This window comes from Leucoraja erinacea, chromosome 36 (genome assembly GCF_028641065.1).
Source record: "Leucoraja erinacea ecotype New England chromosome 36, Leri_hhj_1, whole genome shotgun sequence".
In the NCBI taxonomy this organism is placed as follows: domain Eukaryota; kingdom Metazoa; phylum Chordata; class Chondrichthyes; order Rajiformes; family Rajidae; genus Leucoraja; species Leucoraja erinaceus.
Window position 1 is genome coordinate 8,434,558 of NC_073412.1, and position 15,128 is coordinate 8,449,685.

Genomic DNA, 15,128 nt, shown 5'->3' on the forward strand with positions numbered 1-15,128 from the left:
TTCTTGCTTTTGAGGGAGTGCAGGGTAGGTTCACCAGGTTAATTCCCGGGATGGCGAGACTGACATATGGGGTGCTGGCTGAAAGGGCCGAAAGGCCTGCTCCTATTTCCCATGTTTCTAATGAGTACCGACCGGCTATCAGCACCTACCCATGGCTAGGATCAGCAGGCGGTTCTCCTCTCCATTCGGGCCGACAACGGAATCCACGACTATCTTCTTGATGTGCGGGTCATAGCTGGTCATGAGTGGACGGCCTCCGATGGGACTAATCAAAGTCTTCATTTCAGGGTGATCCTCTACAAGAGCAAGCACTTCGTCCGGCAATTCCTTTGTGTTTTTGACACACTGCGGTGAAGGGGGAGCAGTAACAGAAAGCAAGTTATTTGCCAGAACAATGTGCTTCAGTGCAAAAGGCAAAAGATCAGAGAGTGCCAGACCCAGGAACAGCTTCTTCCCCTCCGTTACCAGACTCTAAACGGAACCAAGGGATATGGGGAGAAAGCGGGAATGGGGTCCTGATTCTGGATGGACAGCCACGATCACATTGAATGGCGGTGCTGGCTCGAAGGGCCGAATGGCCTCCTCGTCCACCTATTCTCTACGTTTCTATGTTTCTGAACAGTCCTTCCATAAGTTGGGGAACTGTTCCACTCAACACGACCCATTGTGGACCCTGTTTAGTTTAGTATTAGTATAGTTTAGTGGAGATACAATGCGGAAACAGGCCCTTCAGCCCATCTGAGGCCGTGCTGACCAGCGATCCGCATACATCTTATGCACTAGGGATAAATTTACAATTTGCACCAAAGCCAATTAACCTGTAAACCTGTACGTCTTTGGAGTGTGGGAGGAAATCAGAGTGCCCGGAGAAAACCCACGTGGTCACAGGGAGAACGTGCAAACTCCGTACAGACAGTACCCGTAGTCAGGGTCGACCCCGGGTCTCTGGCGCTGTCAGGCAGCAATTCTACCGCTGCGCCACCGTGCCGCCCTAGACTGAACCATAGACACACACGTATTGGTCCAATTCCCCCCCACTGTACACCTCATGTGTAACGCTGATGCGGTCGGGTGGGTGAGGGGAGTGGACCTCGCTTCACAGAAGCTAAACATCTCTGTCAACCTTCTCCGCCACAGAAGGCAGTGGAGGCCAATTCACTGGATGGTTTCAAGAGAGAGTTCGATTTGGCTCTTAGGGCTAAAGGAATCAAGGGATATGGAGAAAAAGCAGGAACGGGTTACTGATTTTAGACGATCGGCCATGATCATATTGAAGGGCGGTGCTGCCTTGAAGGGCCGAATGGCCTTCGCCTGCATCTATGTTTCTATCCACCCATGATTACTCACCGTGCCTGGTCTTGGGTTACTGGGAACAGGCCCATTGGAATCCTTAAAGTCAGAAGTTTTAAAGACATCTCCAATCTCCTTCATGGAGTAAACACACACGGCTGTTCCATTCCTGAAAAACAAAAGACACCATATTAGATCGGTGTCCAGCATGTGGAAGAAAACTGGAACAAAGTGCATTACTTGGAGGAACAGCACCTTATATTTCACTTGGGCAGCTTACACCCCAGCGGTATGAACATTGACTTCTCTAACTTCAAGTAGCCCTTGCTTTCCTTCTCTCTCCATCCCCTCCCCCTTCCCAGTTCTCCCACCAGTCCTACTGTCTCTGTCTACCTCTGTCCCGCCCACTCCCGACATCAGTCTGAAGAAGGGTCTTGACCCGAAACGTCGCTCATTCCTTCTCTCCAGAGATGCTGCCGGTCCCGCTAAGTTACTGCAGCATTTTGTGTCCATCTTCGATTTAAACCAGCACCTGCAGTTCCTTCCGACACAAACTTGATAGAGGTCTTTAAAATTATGAGTGGGATAGACAGAGTTGACGTGGATAAGCTTTTCCCATTGAGAGTAGGGAAGATTCAAACAAGGGGACATGACTTGAGAATTAAGGGACAGAAGTTTAGGGGTAACATGAGGGGGAACTTCTTTACTCGGAGAGTGGTAGCTGTGTGGAATGAACTTCCAGTGGAAGTGGTGGAGGCAGGTTCGATTTTATCATTTAAAAATAAATTGGATAGGTATATGGATGGGAACGGAATGGGGGGTTATGGTCTGAGTGCAGGTAGATTCAGATTCAGATTCAGATTCAATTTTGATTGTCATTGTCAGAGTACAGTACAGAGACAACGAAATGCATTTAGCATCTCCCTGGAAGAGCGACATAGGAAATTATTTGAATAAATAATAATAAGTGTTATATGGTTATATGGGTGCTGTCTACACGGAGTTTGTACGAGTGGGTGTTCCGTTTTCCTCCCACACTCCAAAGACATGCAGATTTGTCGGTTAATTGGCTTCGGTAAAATTGTAAATTGCCCCTAGTTTGTAGGTTTGAGCTGGTGAGCGCTAACGTGATCGTGTTTCCACGCAGTAACGCTAAGGTCTAAAGTGTCGGAGTACTTTAGGGATTGATGGAACAGTTTTCAATATGTTGGCATGATCACACGTTCAACCACTTTAGTTTAGTTTCGGGTTTAGTTTCGAGATACAGCGTGGAAACAGGCTCTTCGGCCTAGGGAGTCCTCGCCAACCTGTGATCCTCGGCCCACTAACCCTATGGACAATTTACAAAGTTACCAAAGCCAATTAGCCTACAAACCTGTACGTCTTTGGAGTGCGGGAGGAAACGGAAGATCTCGGAGAAAACCCACGCAGGTCACGGGGAGAACGTACAAACTCTGCACAGATACAGACAGCACCCGTAGTCAGGATCAAACCCAGGTCTCTGGCGCTGTAAGGCAGCAACTCTACCGCTGCGCCACCGTGCTTCCCACTTGTCCTGCATTTCCTGTGGACTCACCAATTACTGCTAAACACGCCGTAGACCCTTGTTTCATTGTCAACGGCCGACTTGTAAATGAAAGTGTCTTCGATCCTGTTGAAGTGGACATTGTTCGGCTCGTTACAGAGCAGGCGGGCTTTGAGGAAGGTCGACCACTTCATCTGCAGTCGCCTCGGAGAGCCACCATGGTCATCCTGTGGAAACAAGAGATCAGAGTCCATGACGTCCTGCACAAAGGGTGATGGGGCTGTACGGGACAAGCTGCCAGAGGAGGTCGTTGAGGCAGGGACTATCCCAACGTTTAAGAAACTGTTGCCTTCTGAATCTTCTGGATTTTGTAGTTGACAGGGCAGTCCTCTGCATATCTCCAACTTGGCCAATTTAACATTTTTATCAAGCCAATTTAACCTACAAACCTGTACGTTTTTGGAGTGTGGGGAGGAAACCGAGGATTAGGAGGAAACCCACGCAGAGGGGGGATCTTATAGACTCCTTACAAAATTCTTAAGCGGATCGGACAGGCTAGATGGCAGGAATTTTTGTAAGGCCCGATGTTGGGGAAGTCCACCGACAACTGCCCCGCAGCTTAAGGATAAGTTTGGAGGGAAATCCTTTAAAACCGAGATGAGAAGAACTTTTTTCACACAGAGAGTGGTGAATCTCTGGAACTCTCTGCCACAGGGGGTAGTTGAGGCCAGTTCATTGGCTATATTTAAGAGGGAGTTAGATGTGGACCTTGTGGCCCAGGGGATCAGAGGGTATGGAGAGAAGGCAGGTACGGGATACTGAGTTGGATTCAGCCATGATCATATGAATCCGGATGCCAGGATAGTTTGGGGTGCAGCCGAATGGGCCGAATGGCCTACTCCTGCAGTCTAATTTCTAAGTTTTCTATGTAAGATTTGTCAGGATGTTGCCAGGATCAGAGGGCTGAGCTAGTTGGAGAGGTTGAGCAGGGTAGGATTCTATTCCCTGGAGCGCTGGAGGATGAGGTGTGATCTTATGGAGTTGTAGAAAATCATGAGAGGAATAGATCAAGTAAACACACAGCCTTTTGCCCAGAGTAGTGGAACCAAGAACAAGAGGGCATATGTTTAAGGTGAAGGGGCGAGGAGGGGCGAGGAGAATGAATTAATGGGAACCTGAGGGGTAACCTTTTTTACACAAATATGCAGTGAGCTGTCGGGGAGGTAGTTGAAGCAGGGACTATCCCAACATATAAGAGACAATTAGACAGGTATATGTATAGGGTAGGTTTAGAGGGATATGGGTCAAAAGCAGGCAGGTGGGGCTAATGTAGATGGGGCATGGTGGTCAGTGTGGGAACATTGGGCTGAAGGGCCTGTTTCCAAGTTGTGTGTGTAGATGAAGAGAGGATGTTTCCAATAGTGGGAGAGTCTGGGACCAGACGGCACAGCCTCAGAATAAGAAGATGTATCTTTCAAAAGGAGATGAGGAGGAATATTTCTTTAGCCAGAAGAAGGTAGTTCTGTGGAACTCATTGCCACAGACAGCTGTGGAGTCATTGGCTATCTTTAAAGCGGAGATTGATAGGTTCTTGAGGAAAGATAGATCAGCAATGACCAAATGTTGGAGTGGACTCAATGGCCAAAAGGCCTATTTCTGCACGGATGTCTTTATAGGACTGGGTCAACGCATCATGTTCACACCAGAAATTGTGGGTGGAAGGATGTGGTTTTATGCTATAGGCTTTTTCTAGGCAAGGACTTTACGATGAGATGAGCGACCACACAATGTAAACACACAGAGTTGATGGTAATAGATGGAGAAGGATTAACAACCTAACTGGAACGGGCAGCAAACCCGCCCCAGCGTGGAAGTCACACCCACCTTACACAACTCGGGGAAGGTGACACACTCGCCTTTACACACTCGGGGAAGATGATATCCCCACCTCGCATAGTCTGAGAAAGAGGCACACTCACCTTGCACACTCAGGCAGGGTGACACACTCACCTTACACACTGGATGCCGAAGTCACACTCACCATGTACACTCAGCAGGGTGACACACACCAAGCACACTCAGGGAAAGAGACACGCGTGCCTTACACACTCGTGAGAGGAGATACGCCCACCTTGCACACCTGTGCAAGGAGACACATCTTACACACGGGGAAAAAGAGGCACACCCACCTTACACACTCAGACAAGGAGAGACACACCTTACACACACAGCCAAGGGGGCACACACTCACCTTACACCGGGAAGGATACACACCCACCGCACAAATAGTGAAGGACACCCATCTTACACACTTGGGAAAGACAGCACACCCACATTACACACAGGCATTGAGACACACACAACTTACACACTCGGACGCAGACACACCCACTTTACACGCTTGGGCAAGACATGTTCAGCAAGGAGACACACCCACCTTGCACACTCAGGGACAGGGACATCCACCTTGCACACTCAGAGAAGGGGACACATCCACCTTGCACACTCAGGGAAGGGGACACACCCACCGTGCACACTCAGGGAAGGGGACACACCCACCGTGCACACTCAGGGAAGGGGACACACCCGCCTTGCACACTTGGGGAAGGGGACACACCCACCTTGCACACTCAGGGAAGGGGACACACCCACCTTGCACACTCAGGGAAGGGGACACACCCACCTTGCACACTCAGGGAAGGGGACACACCCACCTTGCACACTCAGGGAAGGGGACACACCCACCTTGCACACTCAGGGAAGGGGACACACCCACCTTGCACACTTGCGGAAGGGGACACACCCACCTTGCACACTCGGGCGATGCGAGAAATCCATGGATCAACATCAGGATTGTTCTGCGAGATCCTTTCTCGGAAGAACATGTAAATCAGGTCTTTCACCGGAGACATTCCCACAAACCTGGGATCTGAAGGGAAGGAAGCAGGAATACAGATCATTGGTGCGGTGAACACTGGGAGAGGAGGGCCTGGTGAGGACCAGGGATCTTAGTTCAGTTTAGCGATACAGTGCAGAAACAGGCCCTTCAGCCCATCGAGTCCGGGCCGACCAACAATCTCCCGTGCACTGGCAATATCCTTTCCTTACAGAGGCCACTTAAGCTAGAAACCCTCACGTCTTTGGAGTGTGGGAGGAAACTGGAGCACCTGGAGAAAACCTACATGGGCACAGAGAGAACGTGCAAACTCCTTACAGGCAGCACCCGTAACCAGGATCGAACCCGGGTCTCATGCGCTGTAAGGCAGCAACTCTACCGCTACGCTGCCCAAGGAACTGCAGATTCTGGTTTACTAAAAAAGACCTAAAGTGCTGGAGCAACTCAGCGGGTCAGACAGCATCTATAGAGAACATGGCAAGGTGAGGTCTGAAGAGGGGTCCCGACCCAAAACGTCACCTATTATGTTCCCCAGAGGTACTGCCTGACCCGCTGAGTTACTCCAGCACTTTGTGTCTTTTTTTTTGCAAACCAGTATCCGCAGTTCCTTGTTTCTGTATATATGGAAAGGCCACGTTTCAGGTCGGGACCCTTCTTCAGTTCTTCAATGAGAACCTGCATTTATATAGTGCCTTTCGTGAACTCGAAACTTCCGTGTGTATTTGTTGAAGTGGTGTATTGGAAACATGATGATCTATCGATGAGGAAGTCCAGTTGCAAGGTCCACTGATCATTTCCCTCCTCAGTTGCTCTCTGACCTGCCGAGTTCCTCCAGCACCGTTCCTCTATTTAGCTGGTATTTCGGTAATATCTAACTTGCAAAGATTTCCAACTGCTCTGAAGCCCGCGTTGCATTTCTCAAATTCTTTGTGACGAAAGGGCCTGTCCCACTTGCGTGCGATTGCGTGCGTTTGGCGCGACCAAACGGAAGCGGAGTTCACGCGAAGTTCGCGCTATGTTGGCCAGTGTGGGCCAGTTGGGCCGAAGGGCCTGTTTCCACACTGTATCACTCTGCGACTCAATGTCTCTATATGCAGTTCCTTCTTTCACATGAAACTTAAGTCCTTTGTTCAGAAGTGAAGGGGCTGTCCCACTTGAGTTACCTAATCCGCCAGTTTGCCCTCGACTCATACTCGCAGCATGATCGACACGAGGTTGCAGGCGGTCTTTGTAACTCTCCTTCTTGCTCCATGGAGGAACTCCCCCATGGCGCCCTACACTGCCTGGCGCCTTGACTCGCGGATGGCCAGCTTGGCCAGGCCCAGGGGCAAACCGACCTACGCACAGGGTGTCCAAAGATGAGGTTGGTGGGTGAAAAATGCAAGGAGCAGCCCCTTTAGATATTGGAGCAGTGGCTGCAGCCTCACGTACTCCATATACACGTGGTACACAGATTCATCCAGCCCGCAACAGTGGCAGGCGGCTGGCGAGTTTGTGAACCGCGAGAGAAACAGGTTGCAGGGAACACCTCGGTGCAATAGCCTCCACCCCAGGTCCCCGATGTAGAGGGGGAGAATCCCTGTGTAGAGGGACCCCCCCCTCGCGACCGGACAGCAACACGGACCTCCACTTGGTGTCCGGACGGTGGACCAGGGCGAGGACGTGCAGGGTGTGGAGGAGGAGCCCGTACGGGACACGCCTCCTTGCGTCTCGGAGGGAGATGAACGGTGTCGAGGGTAGGCGGCTCAAGTTGTGCGTGACCGGGTCCCCGGATGGATAACGGCGCCTGGGTCCGATAAATACTTCCGGCTGAGCGGGGGCTTGCTCAGCCGCGAGTGCTCCACATGTTCGGGATATATTGCCTTGATGGTGAGGAGGTCGGTACCTGTGATGGACCAGGTAGTGTCCACCACTCTCTGTAACCTCCTTTGCATCCTGGGCATCCGAGTTGTCAAACCAAGTTGTGTTGCAACCAGTCACGATGGTCTCCAATGAACAGCTGAGCTACAGTTGACCAACAACAGCAACTGACTAGGGCGGTCACGGTGGTGCAGGGGTAGAGTTGCTGCCCTACAGCGCTTGCAGCGCCGGATACACGTGTTCGATCCCGACTACGGCTGCTGCCTGTACGGAGTTTGCACGTTCCCCCCGTGACCTGCGTAGGTTTTCTCCGAGATCTTCGGTTTCCTCCCACACTCCAAAGACGTGTAGGTTTCCAGGTAAATGTAAAAATTGTCCCTGGGGTGTGTGGGATAGGGTTAATGTGCGGGGATCGCTGGTCAGTACGGACTCGGTGGGCCGAAGGGCCTGTTTCCACCCTGCATCTCTAAACTAAATTGAGGAGTTCATCCAAGATGACACAATGTGCGGTCTTCCCCGTGTGGGACTGAAGCTGACCCTCACAAGCTCCGTGGCAAGGAATTATCTGAAGCTTTTAACAGCTGAAATTCTATGTCCATAGATATGATTCGACAGACTTCCTCTTTAGTGGAAGAAACTGTACCATGAAAGTTCCTTAACAATAAATCGGCTACGGGTGAAGGCGTGTTTCGATTCCTGCTACATTAGTGAGTTTTGGTAAACCCCAGTCAGCAGCTTATTCTGCACAAAGAGCAGCTAGAAGTTTAGTTTAGTTTAGTTTAGTTTAGAGATACAGCGCAGAAACAGGCCCTTCAGCACCAGCGATCCCCGCACATTAACACTACCCCACTAGGGACAATTTACACACACACCAAGCCAATTAACCTACAAACCTGTACGTCTTTGGAGTGTGGGAGGAAACGCAAGATCTCGGAGAAAACCCACGCAGGCCACGGGGAGAACGTACAAACTCCGTACAGACAGCGCCCGTAGTCGGGATCGAACCTGGGTCTCCGGCGCTGCAAGCGCTGAAAGGCAGCAACTCTACCGCTGTAAACACCAAGGCCCTGTACAACTGCAAAAGGACCTTTTTGCTCCTATACTCAAATTCTCTAATTTTACTTCGGAGCCGCGTGAGTGATTCCGTGAAGAACCCGTTCAGCACGCATGTGCGGCATTACGTCCAGCAGAGCAACAGCGGCACAGCGGGAGTCAGGCGCTCCCGCTATGGAGGTGAAAGAACGGACCGTCAGGTAAGCTGACGTCGGCTTTTTCTTTCACAGGGAGCCTTCTGCTGTCCGGCAGAGAAGAAAGGCTCTGCAACAGACCTGTCCCCCGCTTGACTCCACGGAGGAGTGTCCATCTGGGGGGGGGGACAGCAACAGAAAGGCAGTAGGATCGCTTACCCGGCCAACATGCCATCAGCTTTCTTCACTGCCTACTGTACCTGCATTTTTACTTTCAGTGACTGATGGACAAGGACACCCATGTCTCGTTGCAATTCCCCTTTTCCTAATCTGACACCATTCAGATAATAATCTGTCTTCTTGTTCTTGCCACCAAAGTGGATAAGCTTATATTTATCCACATTAGACTGCATCTGCCATGCATCTGCCCACTCACCCAACCTATCAAAGTCACCCTGCATCCTCATAGCATCCTCTTCACAGTTCACACTGCCACCCAGCTTTGTGCCATCTGCAAATTTGCTAATGTTACTTTTAATTCCTTCATCCAAATCGTTAATACATATTGTAAAAAGCTGCAGTCCCAGCACCGAGCCTTGCAGCACCCCATTAGTCACCACCTGCCATTCTGAAAGGGAACCGTTAATTCCAACTCTTTGGTTCCTGTTTGCCAACCAGTTCTCTATTCATGTCAATACCCTACCCGCAAATACCATGTGCTCTAATTTTGCCCACTAATCTCCTGGGACCTTGTCAAAGGCGTTCTGAAAATGCATGTACACTACATCCACTGGCTCTCCCTTATACATTTTACTTGTTACAGTGAACTCCATGAAATTTTTGTTTTAGAAACATAGAAACATAGAAATTAGGTGCAGGAGTAGGCCATTCGGCCCTTCGAGCCTGCACCGCCAGGTTTTCCCCCTTATCCTTAAGCTGTGACCCCTTGTCCTGGACTTCCCCAACATCGGGAACAATCTTCCTGCATCTAGCCTGTCCAACCCCTAAAGAATTTTGTAAGTTTCTATAAGATCCCCTCTCAATCTCCTAAATTCTAGAGAGTATAAACCAAGTCTATCCAGTCTTTCTTCATAAGACAGTCCTGACATCCCAGGAATCAGTCTGGTGAACCTTCTCTGCACTCCCTCTATGGCAATAATGTCCTTCCTCAGATTTGGAGACGAAAACTGCACGCAATACTCCAGGTGTGGTCTCACCAAGACCCTGTACAACTGCAGTAGAACCTCCCTGCTCCTATACTCAAATCCTCTTGCTATGAAAGCCAACATACCATTCGCTTTCTTTACTGCCTGCTGCACCTGCATGCCTACCTTCAATGACTGGTGTACCATGACACCCAGGTCTCGCTGCATCTCCCCCTTTCCCAATCGGCCACCGTTTAGATAATAATCTGCTTTCCCATTTTTGCCACCAAAATGGATAACCTCACATTTATCCACATTAAACTGCATCTGCCAAACATTTGCCCACATAGAATGGTGGCCCAGTGTTGCTTGTCTGTACAAAGTTAATACGTTCTCCCAGTGTCCACGTGGGTTTTCTCGGGAACTCTGGTTTCTTCACACATTCCAGAGACATGCAGGTTTGTAGGTTAATTGACTTGGCATGATTGTAAATTGTCCCCTAGTGTGTGTAGGATAGTGTTAGTGTGCGGGGATCGCTGGTCGGCACAGACTCGGTGGGCCGTAGGGCTTGTTTCCGCGCTGAATCTCTGAACTAAACAAAACTAAAATGGATTCCTTCATTCTTTCATTCATAGAAACATAGAAACAGAAATTAGGTGCAGGAGTAGAGGCCATTCGGCCCTTCGAGCCTGCACCGCCATTCAATATGATCATGGCTGATCATCCAACTCAGTATCCCGTACCTGCCTTCTCTCCATACCCCCTGATCCCCTTAGCCACAAGGGCCACATCTAACGCCCTCTTAAATATAGCCAATGAACTGTGGCCTCAACTACCCTCTGTGGCAGAGAGTTCCAGAGATTCACCACTCTCTGTGTGAAAAAAGTTCTTCTCATCTCGGTTTTAAAGGATTTCCCCCTTATCCTTAAGCTGTGACCCCTTGTCCTGGACTTCCCTAATTCATTATGGTCTCTCGGTTGTAGGAAGATAAACAGGTCAGGTCACGCGGTGAAGAGTTTGGGGGAGGGGGGGAGGATGCGTGCTGGAGGACAGGGGGGATTGGAACTTCACGCTTACCATTCATCCACCTGGTATCAGCCCTTAGCCGCTTGATGTCGTCATTCTTCCTGTAGCCATCGAATACCATCTTGTCACCATCAAAAGGGGCCGCGGAATAGATCCTCTCCTCTGTAGGGCAAGATAAAAGCACACACACACACACAGTCAGTAGACTGCTCCTGGACCTCTAACGTAATGTTCATTGAAGTTGCAAAGGTGCTTACCAACAACTAAAGAAGCAAAGCCTTGTCGTGGTGGACTGGGCAGAACAAATCTTCCCAAAACTCGCTTCTGCCCATTGATAAATTCCTTCAATTCACCGTTATGCTGTAAAAGAAAGTAGTTTGGTGATATTACCATTTAAATTTGATGGCCATGCCTCTTTTCATTGACCAATAGACTCTGTGAGATGGCAACACTTTGAGTGCTCAGGTCTCGACCCAAAACGTCACCCATTCCTTCTCTCCAAAGATGCTGCCTGCCCCATTGAGGTACTCCAGCATTTTGAGTCTATCTTCCTTCCAACACATTTCCTCGATTAGTTTGATTTAGAGACACAGAGGTTCCCGGAGGTTTTTGTCAGTCTCCCTACCTGCTTCCACTACCTGCAGCCTCCGACAACCACCTGCAACCTCCGGGAACCGCACGGAAATCTTGGGTGGGGCGCAAAGTCTCCAGAGGTTTCCGTACAGGTTTCCTAAGTGGGACAGGGGCATAACACTATCCTACACGCACTGGGGATGATTTACAATTATACCAAAGCCATTTAACCTAAAAATTTGCTCGTCTTCGGAAGGTGGGAGGAAACCAGAGCTCCAGGAGAAAACCCACCCAGGTCACGGGGAGAATGTACAAACTCTGTACAGACAGCACCCGTAGTCAGAATCGAACCTGTGTCTCTGGTGCTGTAAGGCAGCAACTCTAACGCTGCGCCACCGTGCTGCCCTAAAATGCATATGGCGGGCATAGACTCAATGGGCCGAATGGCCTTCTTCCATGCTGCAACCTTTGTAAAAGTAATGATTGGGTTAACTCCTCATCTTTAAACAGTGGTCAGGGCAATAAATGGTGAGGGTACACAAAAATGCTGGAGAAACTCAGCGGGTGCAGCGGCATCTATGGAGCGAAGGAAATAGGCAACGTTTCGGGCCAAAACCCTTCTTCAGACTGATGGAGGGTGGCGGGGAGAAGAAAGGAAAAAGGAGGAGGAGGAGCCCGAGGGCTGAGGAAGGGGAGGAGACAGCAAGGTCAAACAAAATTGAGAGAATTCAATGTTCATGCCCGCAGGATGCAGACAGCCCAAGCGGAATATGAGGTGCTGTTCCTCCAATTTCCGGTGTTGCTCACTCTGGCCATGGAGGAGACCCAGGACAGAGAGGTCGGATGGGGAATGGGAGGGGGAGTTGAAGTGCTGGAGGCCAGGTTGGTTATTGCGGACCGAGCGGAGGTGTTCGGCGAAACGATCGCCCAGCCTCCGCTTGGTCTCACCGATGTAGATCAGCTGACATCTAGAGCAGTAAATGGTGAGTTTGCTTGTTCTCTGTGTGAAGATTTCCTGTAACTGGGTTTCCTGCCTTCAAACAAATAATCACCTGAAACAGCATTCTCGGAAATAGTGAGTACGTGAGAGATGATATTAAGTTGACTCTTGAAACTTGAAATACTCTGCCTGACAATTTGGTTCCTTCCTTGGAAACGTCGCCAGTCATTTCAGAGACCACGTCAATATATCCGTTCAAATTGCTTTCTTGCAATGAATATTGGGTTAATACTGCACCCAGCAAAGCACAAAGTGCTGGAGGAACTCAGCGGGTCAGGCAGCATCTGTGGAGGGGTCGGGTCGACAATGTTTCGGGTCGGGACACTTCTTCAGACTGAAGTCGTTCTTCAGAACTTTGAATAAGTTCTCCCCCTCAATCTGACAAAAGGGTCCCGAACCAAAAGGTCACCAGCCCATTCCCTCCACTGATGCTGCCTGACTCGCTGAGTTCATAAGTTCATGAGTGATAGGAGAAGAATTAGGCCATTCGGCACATCAACTCTACTCCGCCATTCAATGGTGGCTGATCTATCTCTCCCTCCTAACCCCATTCTCCTGCCTTCTCCCCGCAACCCCTGACTACCATACAAATCAATAATCCATCTATCTCTGCCTTAAAAATATCCATCGTCTTGGCCTCCACAGCCTTCTGTGTGGCAATGAATCCCACAGATTCACCACTCTGGCTGAAGAAATTCCTGCTCATCTCCTTCCCAAAGGAATGTCCTTTAATTCTGAGACAATGGCCTCTAGTCCTAGACTCTGCCACCAGTGGAAACATCCTCTCCACATCCACACTATCTAGGCCTTTCACTATGCCTCCTGTACTTTGAGTTTTATCTCAAGACATCAACGTCTGCAACATCTTGCGTCTCCATGGTAACATTGCCACCATCTTGTTTTCCTCTGCCTCCCTCAGACTTTATGGTGTAAAGCACGATTCATATAAAGAGGTTGCAGAATTAGTCCACAGATACTTACAGACAGCCAGCATCGTGAGTAGGGTGAGCCAGTTGCACACACTAGGAGTTTATTTTCATCGAATCTCTGCAGGACCATGATATAATTCCCACAGGAAGCCTGGAATATAAAGGACATGATCAGAAACGGAGGCTAAACAATTGGATCCTTTTGCACGCTGATATGGGTCCAAGGAGAAGGTTTAGTGAGAAATATCCATTCAAGAAAACAGCTCTATTGGGAAGGGAAGGAGAGATGGGGGCAGGACAAAGCCAAGCAAGTTGAGATTAGGCGTTAGATAGTTGAGTTAATCAAGAGAGAATTAGATTTAGCTCTTAGGGCTAAGGGAATCAAGGGATATGGGGAGAAAGCAGGAACGGGGTACTGATTTTGGATGATCAGCCACTATCATATTGAATGGCGGTGCTGGCTTGAAGGGCCGAATGGCCTACTCCTGTACCTATTTTCTATGGTTCCATGTTTACAGGTGGCTTGATAAATGGATTTTAAAGGTAGGAGTTATAGAGGAATTAAAAAACAAAGTGCTGGCTTGAAGGGCCGAATGGCCTACTCCTGCACCTATTTTCTATGGTTCTATGTTGCTAGGAGTTTGGTTTAGTTGAGTTTAGTTTATTGTCACGTGTACCGAGGTACAGTGAAAAGCTTTAGATACATGATAATGGGGATAGCAGGAATAACAGTTAGTGCAAGATAAAATCCGATCAAAGATAGTCCGAGGGTCTCCAATGATGTAGATGGTTGCTCAGTAGCCCGAGTGATGGGTGGATACAGATGAGGGGGCTGACTGGCAGATGGGTGAAGTGACAAAGGCTGGAGGTGAAACGGAGACAAAAGGGTGTGGGAGAGGGAGAGGGAGAGTGAAATGCTTTGGTTTGGTTCCAAGGAGAAAGGTTAATGGCAAATTCCCGTTCATGAGAACAGTGAGAGAGGGATGACAGAAATACGTGGTGTCAGGAGCATCCTTGAGCCTTGTGCCAGGACATTGATTCCCCCCAGTATCTAAACAAATGGACGGACTCCGAGCGATTCTGGAACAGTCACTCACCGTGTTTTGCCCTCGACATTTCTCTGGAACATCGGGCAGGCGGATCTATAAGGTGAAGAGACAGGGAAAATGATCACTACAGAGCAATCCTCATTAATACAACACCAGGGCGTCACGGTGGCGCAGCGGTAGAGTTGCTGCCTTACAGTGCCCGCAGCGTCACAGACCAGGGTTCGATCCTGACTACGGGTGCTGTCTGTACGGAGTTTGCACGTTCTCCCTGGGACCTGCGTGGGTTTTCTCCGAGATTCCTCCCACACTCCAAAGACGTGCAGGTTTGTAGGTTAATTGGGTTTGTTATAAAGGTAAAAAATTGTCCCTGGTGTGTGTGGAATAGTGTTAGTGTAGGAGGAAACCGGAGCACCCGGATTAAACTCACAGAACGTGCAAACTCCACACAGACAGCATCTGAGGTCAGGATCGAACCTGGGTCTCTGGTGCTGTGAGGCCACAGCTCAGCAGAAAGTTACCATTATATGGTAAAACAGTGGGACGGGCAGTATCTCTGGAGAGGAGGAATGGGTGACGTTTCGAGTCGAGACCCTTCTTCAGACCCAAAACGTCACCCATTCCTTCTCTCCAGAGATGCTGCCAGTCCCG

The 15,128-nt window shown here is 49.5% G+C and overlaps 1 protein-coding gene across 1 annotated transcript in view; it reads right to left on the reverse strand.

Annotated features, from left to right (window-relative positions):
- LOC129713522 (semaphorin-7A-like) overlaps positions 1-15,128 on the reverse strand; it is a 45,387-nt gene that overhangs the window by 9,151 nt on the left and 21,108 nt on the right. The window contains exons 3-10 of the mRNA XM_055662605.1: positions 14,529-14,573; positions 13,484-13,582; positions 11,187-11,289; positions 10,981-11,091; positions 5,623-5,744; positions 2,867-3,042; positions 1,348-1,459; positions 150-345 (exon numbers count right to left, since the gene is read on the reverse strand). Of these exons, the coding sequence (XP_055518580.1) occupies positions 150-345; positions 1,348-1,459; positions 2,867-3,042; positions 5,623-5,744; positions 10,981-11,091; positions 11,187-11,289; positions 13,484-13,582; positions 14,529-14,573 (964 nt within the window). The remainder of the gene's footprint in view (positions 1-149; positions 346-1,347; positions 1,460-2,866; positions 3,043-5,622; positions 5,745-10,980; positions 11,092-11,186; positions 11,290-13,483; positions 13,583-14,528; positions 14,574-15,128) is intronic.